The following is a 13,929-nucleotide window of genomic DNA, read 5'->3' as shown; positions in this document are numbered from 1 at the left end:
CAACGTTAACATTCAGAAGGTCCTCCAACCCTGGCCCAGAGGGACACCTGAGAACTGAGCAGGCAGACAGGAGGAAGAGTGGCCCAGTGGCCCACCTTTCCCCAGGGCGACATGACTGACCCAAAGCGTCCTGCGCAGAAGGAGCTGGGAAAAAATTCCTCCTTGCGTCAGAATGACCTCTGCCGTAGCCTTGCACGTAGTGGAGCAAGCACAGCGCAGGGAGCCCAGCGGAAAGCCGCTTGGACAAAGCCTGCATGGCTAGCGTGCGTCTCCAAAGCAGGACAACCTTCCCCACCCCACTGGCATCACTCCCGGCTCTCTTAGCAGCAGGAGACAGAAGGGCAGAGAGGTACAAAGCAGACCCGTGCCAGGCCTTTGGATCTTCTTGGCCACGGGGAAGGGATGTCTGTGGGAGACCAGGCTGGTCTCTTGCTGCACAGCTCCTTTTTGCCGGCCAAGGTTGCACCCTTGGGGTCCCTGTGCCCCCATCCAGATGGCTCGGAAGACACTCACCACTTCTCGGTGATCCCCACATATTGATAGATATGGCCGGGATTGGTAACGCCTTTCAGCTTTGTCTCCGGCAACTCCTTGAAGAAGCAACCGGGCAGGCGAGAGGCTGCGTAGGTGGCTTCATCACAGGACACCAGCCTAGGGTAGTGCACCATCAAGCGGGCAGCCAAGTTCACCTTATGGCCAATCACTGCCACAGAGAGAGAACACGTTGACATGGTTAGGAAAGCAGCCTTGCCCCACCCTTCAAGGCCAAGGGCTACTTCCCCTTGTTGTCCATAGGTGCATGCCCAGTGGACTGCACCAATAAGCACACAGAGCTGAAATCCACACGAAGGTCTTTTAATTAAATAACTAATTATATAACTCTGCAGAGTCAGGTGCTTGGCGATCTTTTGCAAAGCCAGCACACTTCAGACTTGAATCACCGTTATTTATACACAGCAAACTTGCGAAAGCTATCTCTTTGGCTACTTTCGATTGGCTATTACAGCTCACCTAACTTATGTCTACTGAGTTTGCACATTACAGAGGAAGAGCGGGGGAGGAGGGGACACCAAATCCCACATCAGCATACATTAGCATTTTGATGGGTATGTTTTTTAATATGTTTATGACCCTTAATGAGCAAAAGGTTACTATAGATCAGTCTGGAGCTGTTGCTCTCCTTCTTGTTTTTACCTTTTATCCCATATCTTCCTTGCTTCTGCTAGCTCAAGGCTGCCTGTCTCTCTGCTCCCTTATTTTCTCAGCTAAAAGACTATACGAGCTATAGAAAAGACTACACAAGCTACGGGCCTCCCTATATTCTTCAAGGTTTCCTTGTTTTTTTTTTCCCCAGCTTTGGGACTACACCCTCAGGCACAGGTCAACCCAGCGGCAGGGCAAGCGGACCCAGCGGGAACCACAAGTCTCTGAGCCCATTCTCCCACCTCAGGTGGAGACCGGTGCCATCTGGGCCGCCACCGGCAGGCTGTGGCATATGTGCTTGCCCCAGCCTGCCCATCTCTTCATGACTGACATCCTTAAGCGCACCCACGCCAGCCTCCCACTCTTCAGACTAAGGTGCGGTACCTGTATGTTCGGCCCTCTCAGGGTGGCCACAGAGGCCGCAGAACACCGTCCCGCTGGTGACCCCGACGGACACTGCCCTGGCACACGGGGAGAGAAGCGCAAAGTCAGTGGCGCCCCAGGCGCAGTCCTGCTCGCCCCGCTCCGCCCCTTCCCACATCTCCCCTTGGCGCCAGCCAGGGCCACCTGCTGTCCCACAGCCAGTGCGTGTCTTGGGGACTTGGAGAGCTCGGGGCGCAACACACCCCGCTCACAAGGGACACGGGGAGGGCGCACGCAAGATGGCTTGGACCCTTCCCCTGAGGCACGATGGCTGCGACCTGCAGCAGGCCACAGCCCCTCTCATTAGTGGAGGAAAGCAGGTGCTGCCCACAGAGCACCTACAATGCCAGCGACTTGAGATCACGGGGCTGGGCCCGAGCCCTGTTCCTGGCCCTGTTGCCCAGAGGGGCCTGCCTCTGGCACCAAGGAGCCTCGTGCCCTGGTGAGGGCTCGCTCCAGCACCACGACTGGCAGGCTCTGCTTGGAGGGCCTGCGCCTGGCTGCCCTGAGCTAAGCCCAGGGGCCGCCTGCTGCCTCTCAGGGTGCTGCCTCAATCCTGCCAGGGACAAAGGAGGCCAAGCCAGGAGGCCACGTCTCTTGCTGGTCAGCCCCCTTGCGCTGTCCCAGGCAGCACGCACGCCCTGCAACGCTGCCACACACTCACTCAAGTTTCCTCAGCGACGCGGAGCACATGCTGACGATCTGAAGAGCGCTTTCCAATGCATGGATGCTCTCGTGCTGCAGCTTTGCTCCAGACAGTCCCAACACACAGAGGAACGTGCAGCCCTGCAGAGGACGGATGCAACACATCTGGTTACAGTGCCTGTGGCCAGCAGCTGTCGTTCCGCTGCAGTCGCCAGGGAGACCAGCACAGCTACAGGTCAACACAAAGCCACAGAGGACTGATCCCACCGGCAAGGCAGAGCTGCTTCTCAGTCCCTCTCCACTAAACAGACACAGGCCACCCTCCGGGGGTGGGATTGCTCCCCCACGCTCACCTTATCAAACAGGAGGCTTTTGTTGATTTCGCCCTTGTGAGGACTGAGGATTGCTGAAATGATCCTGTTGGCATTAGAGAGGCCCCTCCTAAGATCCAGTAAGCTGGCCTCTGCAGAAAACTGCAGCTGGACAAAGAGGCTGGTGACTGGCCGTAGCTCAGACCACAGGTGCAGCGGCACATCCTCATCCATCTGGAAGGGAAGAGCACGACAGCTTTGCCAGCCTGTTCTCCCGGGGGTTCCTCTGGGCCCGTGCCATGTACCAAGGGAGAGCAGGCGTGCTCGCAATACCAGGTACTACTGGAGGAAGGGTAAGTCCTCTGCTCGGTGCCAATCGCAGGCCAGCCCGCGGCAGGCAGGTCATAGCACAGTCATAGCACAAACGACAAAGGAGGGGAATGTTCCAGCAACACCCCATCTTGTGACAAGTACGGACGCGAGGGGCGACCCTCTGGCATGTCCCAGGGACTTGAGCAGACTCGCCCCCTTGTCCTCGCCTCGTGCCCACAGCACGTCCCAGAACAAGAGTCGTGGAAAAGACAGAGGGAAGGCCACCTCCCGCCACCCGCGCCTCTTTGAGGAGCAGCACAAAATGGGCAGTTTCCTGGCACATGCAGCACCAGTAGCCCTGGCATCAGTTCCCCTGGGTTCCCGCCTCAGGCTGCTTTTCCTTTCATTTGTCTGTTTTCACGAGAGCTCCACCCCTGCAATGCACACCTTCTTCTGCCCTCCCAAAATGCAGCCTCCAGCAGCGGTGGCCTTACCTTCCTGAGAGCGGCTGCCGGTATGTGCTTCTTCAGCCTTGCTGCCACTGTAGGATCACTGGACATGATAAGAGCTGGCCTTCGGTGCCCTAAGGGAAGCAAACACAGGCCTTCACTAGCAGGACGGGACTAGAAGGGGGCTGAAAGACGGGGCTAGCGCTGGGCAAAGCAGAGCAAAGATTCTTTGGTGTTTCCTCCTGCTCCCCTCTGCAGCTGCTCGGCCGGAGACGTCCCCTGGCAGGAGGGGGCGGCAGCGACAGCCTCAGCTGAAGCACAGGAGGGCCAAAGGTACGAACGTTGACTGAAAGGTGGAAGAGGGCAGAGGGAGTTCCTCCCTGGAACTCTGAAGCAGGCAGGCCCCATTTTTCCCGCCAGTCCCAGAACACGGTGAAGCAGGGACTCACTTATCCTTTCCAAATGCCGCATCTTCGCGTGTTGGTCAAAGCGGCCTGCAGCATCTTGGCGTTCCGATCCAGACCTGTGCTCCATCCTCAGAACCTGCAGACACGCAGAGGGAAAGTACTGCCACTGGCCGCCCCAAGGAGCCCCAGGAGACACAGCTGGCCCCTCCACTCTCGCTTTCCAGAGAAGGGCAGAAGCTCTTGGTGCAGCAAGCCCACTTCTCTGGATTTTCAGCTGGGACAGAAGTGCCTCCTCAGAAGGACCAGAGCCACGCAGGCATCACCCAAGCATGCCCCAGCTCTCAAGGACAGCTGCGGCGACCCACGGGGGACATTGCTGGTGGGGCCCAGACCCTTCCCGTGCTTCCCTCGGCCCCTCACGCCAAGCAAACACAACCCAGAGATACCCCTGAGGTGGAAGGGCAACTGCTTCAGCTCTCCACCAACCCTTACGGCTACAACTCTCTCCACGTCCAGCGCCTCAGCCTTCTAGCACCTGCCTCCTTCCCTTCCGGGTGCGGGTCTTCAGAAAGGCTCTAGAGGCCAACCCGTCCACCTACCTTCAGAGACCGTTTGCCACCAAGAAGCTTGGTCTGGATCTGTTCCTGCTCACACAGCTCCCAGCAGGTGGGTGAGAGGACCACTTCACTTTTAACTGCAAGGCTTTGGGCCTCCATAACTTCATCCAGGGCCTGGCTGCAGATGAAGTAATGCTGCTCCATGTCTCCGGCAGTCAGTAAGGTCATTTGCCCTGCGGAGATCCCTGGGGAGAGAGCGAGAAGAAGCACTGACACCGGGGAGCTTTTGACCTCTATGGCCCCCCAGCACCTCAGCTGGCCAGCAGCTCAGCTGAAACCCAGCCTGGAGACAGGCATTAGGGAGGGGGAGGAGTAATGGTTTTAGACTAAGAAGAAGTAGATTTACATTAGATATTCTACTGTAAATTAGAATTGGCGTCTGCAAAGACACCAAAGAAGTCGACGCTGACGATGTGTTGGCACTGCCGGGCATCTCACCCTGCTGCCTGTGCCACCAGCCCAGCAGAACAGCAGGTTTGATCAGTGCCTGCTCTTTTTGCTGGCACGCAGGTTGTAGTTGTCTGCTTAAGGAAAGATGGGAGGCTCTCAGATAGCGGGGAAGGGTGGAGCTTGAGGTGAAGAGGTGGTGAAGAGGTGGAACAAAAGCAAGCAGGGAGACACAGGTGATGTAAGGAAGGCTGCAGTCCGCTGCTGTCGCCTGCTCATTTGCGACAATCCTTCTCAGCAACACCAACCCTTGGCTGCTTGGCTGCCGGAACATGAGGCAGCTTCCCAGAGGCGACGCGTGCCTTACCCAAGCGGCAGGCAGGGCAAAAGTGCCTGTGCAGGGACTCGGTGTGGAATGCTGGCAGGGGAGGCTTTCCATTGGCGCTGGCCCCTGCAGAGGTGCCAGCCTTGCTCTGGAGGCAAGAAGCAGCCAGCAGCACTGGAGAGTGCCAGGGCTGTGCACGTGGCACAGCTGACCCAGCAGCGCCCATACCTATCTTCAGTTGGAGCTTCACACCCACGTGCGTGTCACGAGTGCCATGCTTCTTCTGGATTTGCTGGCAACACTGCAGCACCAGGCCGATGGTCTGAGGCAGCTGAGCTTCCGATGCTCTCCACAGCACCAGCACAGCATCCCCTGGGGAAAGGGAGGGGAAGGTGAAGGCTCTCCTGAGGGACAGCAGCAAGCGGCCAGCCGGCGTGCAGAGGAAGATGGGCTTGTGGGAGGGCATCCTCCTGAGGGACGGCACCCTGGCCACAGGGACCCCTCCCCTCTGCCGGGCCAGCCACAGCACCAGCCAGGGCGGCAGAGGAAGAGGGTGGGTGGCGGGGGGACCCTCTGCCCGGCACTCCTCTGCAGCTGCAGCGGCCAGAGAGCTGCTCCATCACGCCAGAGCACAGAGCAAGCGGCTCCCGCGGGAAACACTGCACAGCAGCAGGACACGGAGGCAGCCTCCTCCTAAGGACACACCTCCAAACTTCAGGATGTCTCCTCCAAAATTCAGCACATCTGCGGAGAAAGAGAAGGGGAGGCAGAGTTATGGGGGTGCCTTCTTCTGGAAGCCATGGGGCAAGCCACTGTGGCCACAGCCCTGGCCCCTGCACAGCGAGTTGGGAGGCAGTGCCGTGGGATGCTACACAAGCACAGTACGCTGCAAGCTGGAAGGCACCTCTGGAGATTATCTGCTCCAGTCCCGCACCCCCGTCTCCACTCAAGCCGAGCCACCAAGAGCCACCTGCCTGGGGCCACGTCCAGATGCCTGGTGAATATCTCTGAGCGGGGACACTTGCAAATGCTGCCAAAGTGGTGGCCACCACATGCTCGCGGTCAGAGACATCCCCCAGCATAAGGGGCTCATGAGGGCCACACACAGATGTCAGTGCCAGCATCCCTAGGTCACTGGCACGCTGGCACTCACTGGATGCCCCCAGCCTGCCCGGGATCCTAATGGCACCAAAGCGGTGTTCCATCGTGGAACTGGAACTGTCTCTCTGCAAGCACAGAGGCAGATGCTGAGAAAGAGGGTGTCCCCTTGCTCATGCTATCAGAGAATGATCTAGGTTGGAAAAGGCCTTCAAGATCATCAAGTCCGACCATCCACCTGGATGTCCATATCGACTCAGTAGGCCAGTATCTGATACCGACGTCAGACTGACAGGCCTGTAATTCCCTGGAAAGTCCTTCCAGCCCTTCCTGTCGCCTGGAGGCACGTCTGCCAGCCTCCAGTCCGCTGGGGCCTCCCTGGTCACAGTGGGCAGCAGAAGAGACCTGCTGCGCTCCTGCCTCGCCACGGCAGCCCCACGGCTCCCACTGTCCCCCCAGGCCACAGTGAGCTCCACAGCCCTTCCAAGGAGGCAGGAGCAGGCGGAGCAGCAAGGCTGCCTCTGCCCTCGGCAAGCACCCTCAGGGCCCGATGTCCAACAGCCTGGCAGCATGGCTCTTACCCTCCAAAATGTCACACATGTAGTCATTGAGCGTTTGCGCCAGCTCGTCAGCACCTCTGTCTGCGCCGCTCTGCTGGACGCACTTCTCTGAAAACGCAGTGAAACCTGCAGGAAGGACACACAGAAATCAGGACATGTCTACGTGGGCCAAAGGACCTGGCAGCCAGTCCCGTTCTGCCAAGCCCAAGCGCCCGTCAGTCGCTGCGTCACAAGAGAAGCCAACCCATGCTCTCTTTAGCCATCACAGCAGGAGTCCTCAACAGTGACAAAACAGCTGTGCCATCTACGGGCCAGGGCTCCCGAGGGCCTGGTGGCTCGTTTCTGTGGAGGCTCCACCGTGCCCAGCCCACCTGCAAAATCCGCTAAGAACAGCACTCCCCCGATAACCGTGGGGACCAAGTTGTCCCAGATGAAGTCCTCAGAAAGAAGGAGATCGGGGAGGAGCACGGTTCTTTTCCCCAGCTCAGAGTAGCGGTATTTCCTCTCCCCGGCAGATGCCATGGTCAGCGCCCTGTGGTACCGGGGTACCTCAGCAGAAGATGACCATGCCCAGCTGGGAGGGAGGAGATGAAGACCCCTCAGCACCGGATGGTGCAGTGAGCCTGGGGCTTTCTTGAAGGACAGTTTAGTCTCTGCCGCCATGGGTCATCACAATCACCTGGCTGTGATGTCGTTCATAGGTCATCGCTTACTTATTGGCTGCCCTCCAGCAACACCGTGGGCTAACAGTGCCATCCTCCACAGCTCACTGCCTGCTGAGCAGCAGCCATTGTGACCCTGTGACCCAGGCGTTCTCGTTTACGCCGAGCCATGGCCTCCAAGGACTCCGTGGCCTCACTTACTCAAGGCAGTGCTGAGCTTGCATAGCCTCTGCACACAGCCAGTTGCCATTTCCCGGCTCCCAGGGCCTCACACACTGCCTCCCCCACGCACACCCATTTGCTAACACCAGTCCCACCCCTGCAGTTGCACAGCCTGTTGCCACCTTCCCAGCATGGTGGCTCCTTCTGACTTGCGGAAAACAGACTCCACAACCAGTAAGACTGTAAAGTAGGTATGTTTATTCGGCTCTGGGCAGCACAGGGGGGTAGTTCCACCAAAGTCATGCGCACCTGACGCAGCAACTTGCCATGGTTATATGCCGCAAAGAGTTACATATGCATGAAGAGAACCTAGCACTGCTGTCACAGCACCTCGGCTCCTGTGAGAGAGGGAGTTAGGAGAATCTTATCAGGTAGAGTTAGAGCGCTGATAGGATTAAACTAGTGGATGCTACTTAATGTCTTTGCTAACTATTGTGCATTGTGCAAATTAATTAAAGCAAGAAGCTTTGGGCCCCTTACCAAGGTTAGTCTCTTGATAAAAGTGTGAGCCTATCTTAAAGAATTGGCAGAAGCCGGTCCTGAGGGTGGACAAGAGCCAAGGAGCAACTGAGTCTGCGCAAAGACAAGAGGTCAGCTAGCGGTGACGAGGAAGAGTCACCAACCTCCATCCCCATGAACCCTGGCGACCACCACCAGGAGACACTGCGCAAGCGCAGATGGGAGGAGCTTATGGAAATGACTTCTTGAACTAATTTTAAGATGAAGAGGGGACAGGTTATGACTATGTATAGGCGCATTGTGAAACTTCATGCATATGTAACTCTTTGCTGCATATAACCATGGCAAGTTGCTGCGTCAGGTGTGCACGACTTTGGTGGGACTACCCAAGTTTTCCAAAATTACTGTGTGCTAGAAATCTAGAGTTGATCCCCATTTTAGCAGTGTGGTGCTTTTACTCAGGTGGACGGCCGAGCTCCACCACAACTACTCTCTCACTCCCCTCCTCAAAGAGGAACAGGGAGAAAATATGATGAAAAGGCTCAAGGGTTGAGATAAGGACAGAGAGATCGCGCAGGAATTATTGTGACGGGCAAAACAGACTCAGCATAGGGAGATAGTAAGATTTATTGCTGATTACTAACGAGCTAGAGAAGTGAGCAAGCACACAGCAAGGCTGTTCCTCACTCCTCTCACTCTCCCAGCTGCTGTGTGGCCCAGCGTTTTTTTTTTCCCCTGTCTTAAATATGCTCTCACAGAGGCGCAAAACAACATCGCTTACTGGCTCGGCTCTGGACAGCAGTGGGGCCCTTACCTAACATGGGGCAGCTTCTAGATTCTTCTCACGGAAGCCACGCCTATGGCCCCCTGCTACCAAAGCCTTGCCATGTAAACCCACTACATTCCACCCCTCGCTTCTGTGAAAAGCATATTTAAGAATAATCACAATATTCTCTCACTTTACAATCATCACAATCTTCTCAAACTTGACTTACATTAAAAAAGAAGAAGAATTCCCCACACCAAAATAAGCATAACATCACAACACCGACGAGGTGGACAATTTACATACACACCACCCCTCGTCCCTTCACCACACTAACATGAAACATATTCCTTCACAATTACTGCTTTCTTAGACTCTTCACAATTATTACATTCATAACAATCATCCAGTCCATGTTTTGCCCGTTAATTCTCTCAACTATCATCATCTCAAATTCCTCGAGCCCCACGTTGGGCACCAAAAAGGACTGTGGTGCTTTTACTCAGGTGGGCGGCCGAGCTCCACCACAACTACTCTCTCACTCCCCCTCCTCAAAGAGGAACAGGGAGAAAATACGATGAAAAGGGCTCAAGGGTTGAGATAAGGACAGAGAGATCGCGCAGGAATTATTGTGACGGGCAAAACAGACTCAGCATAGGGCGATAGTAAGATTTATTGCTGATTACTAACGAGCTAGAGAAGTGAGCAAGCACACAGCAAGGCTGTTCCTCACTCCTCTCACTCTCCCAGCTGCTGTGTGGCCCAGCGTTTTTTTTTTCCCCTGTCTTAAATATGCTCTCACAGAGGCGCAAAACAACATCGCTTACTGGCTCGGCTCTGGACAGCAGTGGGGCCCTTACCTAACATGGGGCAGCTTCTAGATGCTTCTCACGGAAGCCACGCCTATGGCCCCCTGCTACCAAAGCCTTGCCATGTAAACCCACTACATTCCACCCCTCGCTTCTGTGAAAAGCATATTTAAGAATAATCACAATATTCTCTCACTTTACAATCATCACAATCTTCTCAAACTTGACTTACATTAAAAAAGAAGAAGAATTCCCCACACCAAAATAAGCATAACATCACAACACCGACGAGGTGGACAATTTACATACACACCACCCCTCGTCCCTTCACCACACTAACATGAAACATATTCCTTCACAATTACTGCTTTCTTAGACTCTTCACAATTATTACATTCATAACAATCATCCAGTCCATGTTTTGCCCGTTAATTCTCTCAACTATCATCATCTCAAATTCCTCGAGCCCCACGTTGGGCACCAAAAAGGACTGTGGTGCTTTTACTCAGGTGGGCGGCCGAGCTCCACCACAACTACTCTCTCACTCCCCCTCCTCAAAGAGGAACAGGGAGAAAATACGATGAAAAGGGCTCAAGGGTTGAGATAAGGACAGAGAGATCGCGCAGGAATTATTGTGACGGGCAAAACAGACTCAGCATAGGGCGATAGTAAGATTTATTGCTGATTACTAACGAGCTAGAGAAGTGAGCAAGCACACAGCAAGGCTGTTCCTCACTCCTCTCACTCTCCCAGCTGCTGTGTGGCCCAGCGTTTTTTTTTTCCCCTGTCTTAAATATGCTCTCACAGAGGCGCAAAACAACATCGCTTACTGGCTCGGCTCTGGACAGCAGTGGGGCCCTTACCTAACATGGGGCAGCTTCTAGATGCTTCTCACGGAAGCCACGCCTATGGCCCCCTGCTACCAAAGCCTTGCCATGTAAACCCACTACATTCCACCCCTCGCTTCTGTGAAAAGCATATTTAAGAATAATCACAATATTCTCTCACTTTACAATCATCACAATCTTCTCAAACTTGACTTACATTAAAAAAGAAGAAGAATTCCCCACACCAAAATAAGCATAACATCACAACACCGACGAGGTGGACAATTTACATACACACCACCCCTCGTCCCTTCACCACACTAACATGAAACATATTCCTTCACAATTACTGCTTTCTTAGACTCTTCACAATTATTACATTCATAACAATCATCCAGTCCATGTTTTGCCCGTTAATTCTCTCAACTATCATCATCTCAAATTCCTCGAGCCCCACGTTGGGCACCAAAAAGGACTGTGGTGCTTTTACTCAGGTGGGCGGCCGAGCTCCACCACAACTACTCTCTCACTCCCCCTCCTCAAAGAGGAACAGGGAGAAAATACAATGAAAAGGGCTCAAGGGTTGAGATAAGGACAGAGAGATCGCGCAGGAATTATTGTGACGGGCAAAACAGACTCAGCATAGGGAGATAGTAAGATTTATTGCTGATTACTAACGAGCTAGAGAAGTGAGCAAGCACACAGCAAGGCTGTTCCTCACTCCTCTCACTCTCCCAGCTGCTGTGTGGCCCAGCGTTTTTTTTTTCCCCTGTCTTAAATATGCTCTCACAGAGGCGCAAAACAACATCGCTTACTGGCTCGGCTCTGGACAGCAGTGGGGCCCTTACCTAACATGGGGCAGCTTCTAGATTCTTCTCACGGAAGCCACGCCTATGGCCCCCTGCTACCAAAGCCTTGCCATGTAAACCCACTACATTCCACCCCTCGCTTCTGTGAAAAGCATATTTAAGAATAATCACAATATTCTCTCACTTTACAATCATCACAATCTTCTCAAACTTGACTTACATTAAAAAAGAAGAAGAATTCCCCACACCAAAATAAGCATAACATCACAACACCGACGAGGTGGACAATTTACATACACACCACCCCTCGTCCCTTCACCACACTAACATGAAACATATTCCTTCACAATTACTGCTTTCTTAGACTCTTCACAATTATTACATTCATAACAATCATCCAGTCCATGTTTTGCCCGTTAATTCTCTCAACTATCATCATCTCAAATTCCTCGAGCCCCACGTTGGGCACCAAAAAGGACTGTGGTGCTTTTACTCAGGTGGGCGGCCGAGCTCCACCACAACTACTCTCTCACTCCCCCTCCTCAAAGAGGAACAGGGAGAAAATACAATGAAAAGGGCTCAAGGGTTGAGATTACTTTTAGACCAGCAGAGATCATTCAATAAATTCTTTTGACCTCCTGCATACTGCAAACCACAGAGTTTCACCTCAACATTCCCACATCAATCCTGCAGCTCCTAGTTCAGCTATTTTATGGTTTATGATTATAGCTAAGCTTGGCAAACATTGCTGAAAAGATCTACAAACTAAAATTTTGCTAAATAATGCTCATAATGCTATCAACTCATTTTCCAGAAAGATTCATACCCATGTTTTTTCAGTTAGAACATTTTTAGGAAGCCAGATTTTGACTGAAAACTTATCACAGAAATATTTATAAAAAATGGCCAGAGATAAAAGTGTTCAGCAAGGACCATCCTAAATCTATTAACAAAAACAGTGCTGGTGATGGATTGCTACTCTACCAAGGACAAACTGTTAAAAACACACAAGGTAAATTCTTCACAAGTGGTAAGTATGTTCCCATTGTGCTTGTAGGTTCACAGTTGCTTTAAACGAACCCAAGTTCAGGCTGCTACCAAAAAGACAGCTGTGCCAATCTCCAAAAAAAGCCCCTGTTGCTGCTATTCCCCTTGCGCTAGCCCCAGTTCTGGTCAGGCTGTGTGGAGAGCTGAATACTCTTCTTTTTTGACGTAGCTGGATTGGCTTCTTGATTAAAACTGTTACTCAAAAATTGCGTTGGCACAAGCGTTCAAAGGAGGAGGAATGAATGCATGCATTGAACAGATCAGTTCATTCTTTTGGATTGCAGCCTCCACTTTTGATTGCAACCTCCATAATTAAGAATACTTAAACCAACCATGAAACTGAAGCCAGACTGGACTTTAGACGTGATATTGTCCTAAAACCAGACTTAGAGCTTTCAGTTCTGTTCTAAGCTTTGCCACGACCTCCTATCTGGTTCTGGTTAGCAAACACATCTGAGCTGAACATTCGGCGATATTTAACTCTCAACTACCACACTCTGGGAACTAAAAAGTTCTTTAACTAAAAAGTTCTTTTTCTTAGAGCATGAAGATTCCTGAAAGGACAAAGCATCCTAATAAATTTTTAGTAGCGTAACAAAAGTTAAAGGGCACGGTCACCCCGTATCTCCATAGCTCCAACAGGATAGTTGCTACCACCCCTGCACAGCTTACACCCACTCCTCATCCTCCCAAGTATTAGTCAGCCCAGTATATCAAATTCCCTTAGATACAGACGACTTTCTAAGACTTTGTGCTTTCATCCTTTCCTCCCCCGCTACCACTGTGCTCCCATTACAGCCTTAAGCACAACTGAAAGGGCCAGTGTTCTTGCCTCACAGAGAGGCATTTAGTTATGTTTTATTGCTTCTAATTAACTAAGGCAAGGACTCGGAGGGAGCGGTAAAACAAGAAAGGCTGGCTTTTGATAGCGTTTTTACTTTAACTTGATACATCCTTCTAAATTCTTAAGTTGACCTGTCAAGGCACAAAACAAAGCGCACAATAGCAAGAATGTTCAAATGAGTGCTTGGTGGAACAAAAACCCACAGAAGTGCCCCAAAACTTTCTTTCCTCGGGACATTTAATCTTTATTTCAAACTTCTGGATATACATCAAAATCTATTTGAGTTTCCTGTGCAAAGGAATAGTGCAACTTCAAAAGAAAACGCATTAAGCTCTTTTTCATTATGCAAAGCAAAGCGGAATAGTTGCTATACTAGCCAAAAGTGACCAGAAACCAAAAGAAACAACACCTGCTAGCATTTTCCCACTTTTCACAGTAGCTCTGTTATTCCTGCTTTCAGAACTCAGCAGTATATGGGTATCGTAGATGTACGCTCAGTTACTTGTATCTGTAATGGATAATGCCGTGAAATACATTTTCCCTCAGTGGCTAAGCCTTCTAACTGATGATGATTTTACCCTTCCGAGCAAACAAGATCAAAACCAATCAAGATGAACGATGTCAACAAATGCAAAAACACTGCAGACTATAAAAAGCATGACATGTTAAGAAAGAGGCCAAAGCTTTCCTTGGATAAAGTCCAGCCTTAGACCTAGAGCATAACTGATTAATTGGTAAAGGACAAAT

The 13,929-nt window shown here is 52.1% G+C and overlaps 1 protein-coding gene across 8 annotated transcripts in view; it reads right to left on the bottom strand.

Moving 5' to 3' along the window:
- Positions 1 to 13,929, bottom strand: part of LOC310889669 (adenylate cyclase type 10-like) — a 69,206-nt gene that overhangs the window by 8,325 nt on the left and 46,952 nt on the right. For 7 of the 8 annotated variants that reach the window (XM_083817485.1, XM_083817486.1, XM_083817487.1 and 4 more), the window contains 10 exons: positions 6,759 to 6,863; positions 5,785 to 5,823; positions 5,308 to 5,451; positions 4,350 to 4,552; positions 3,793 to 3,886; positions 3,389 to 3,477; positions 2,625 to 2,816; positions 2,291 to 2,412; positions 1,588 to 1,664; positions 514 to 703 (listed from right to left, as the gene is read on the bottom strand). In XM_083817485.1, coding sequence (XP_083673611.1) covers positions 514 to 703; positions 1,588 to 1,664; positions 2,291 to 2,412; positions 2,625 to 2,816; positions 3,389 to 3,477; positions 3,793 to 3,886; positions 4,350 to 4,552; positions 5,308 to 5,451; positions 5,785 to 5,823; positions 6,759 to 6,777 — 1,169 coding nt within the window. In that variant the 5' untranslated portion in view covers positions 6,778 to 6,863. Of the gene's footprint in view, positions 1 to 513; positions 704 to 1,587; positions 1,665 to 2,290; positions 2,413 to 2,624; positions 2,817 to 3,388; positions 3,478 to 3,792; positions 3,887 to 4,349; positions 4,553 to 5,307; positions 5,761 to 5,784; positions 5,824 to 6,758; positions 6,864 to 13,929 lie in introns of those variants that run through there. The other variant, XM_083817484.1, reaches the window with a different exon arrangement.

This window comes from Anser anser (assembly GCF_964211835.1).
Source record: "Anser anser genome assembly, chromosome: Z".
NCBI lineage: Eukaryota > Metazoa > Chordata > Aves > Anseriformes > Anatidae > Anser > Anser anser.
This window is presented reverse-complemented; position numbering and strand designations above follow the sequence as displayed.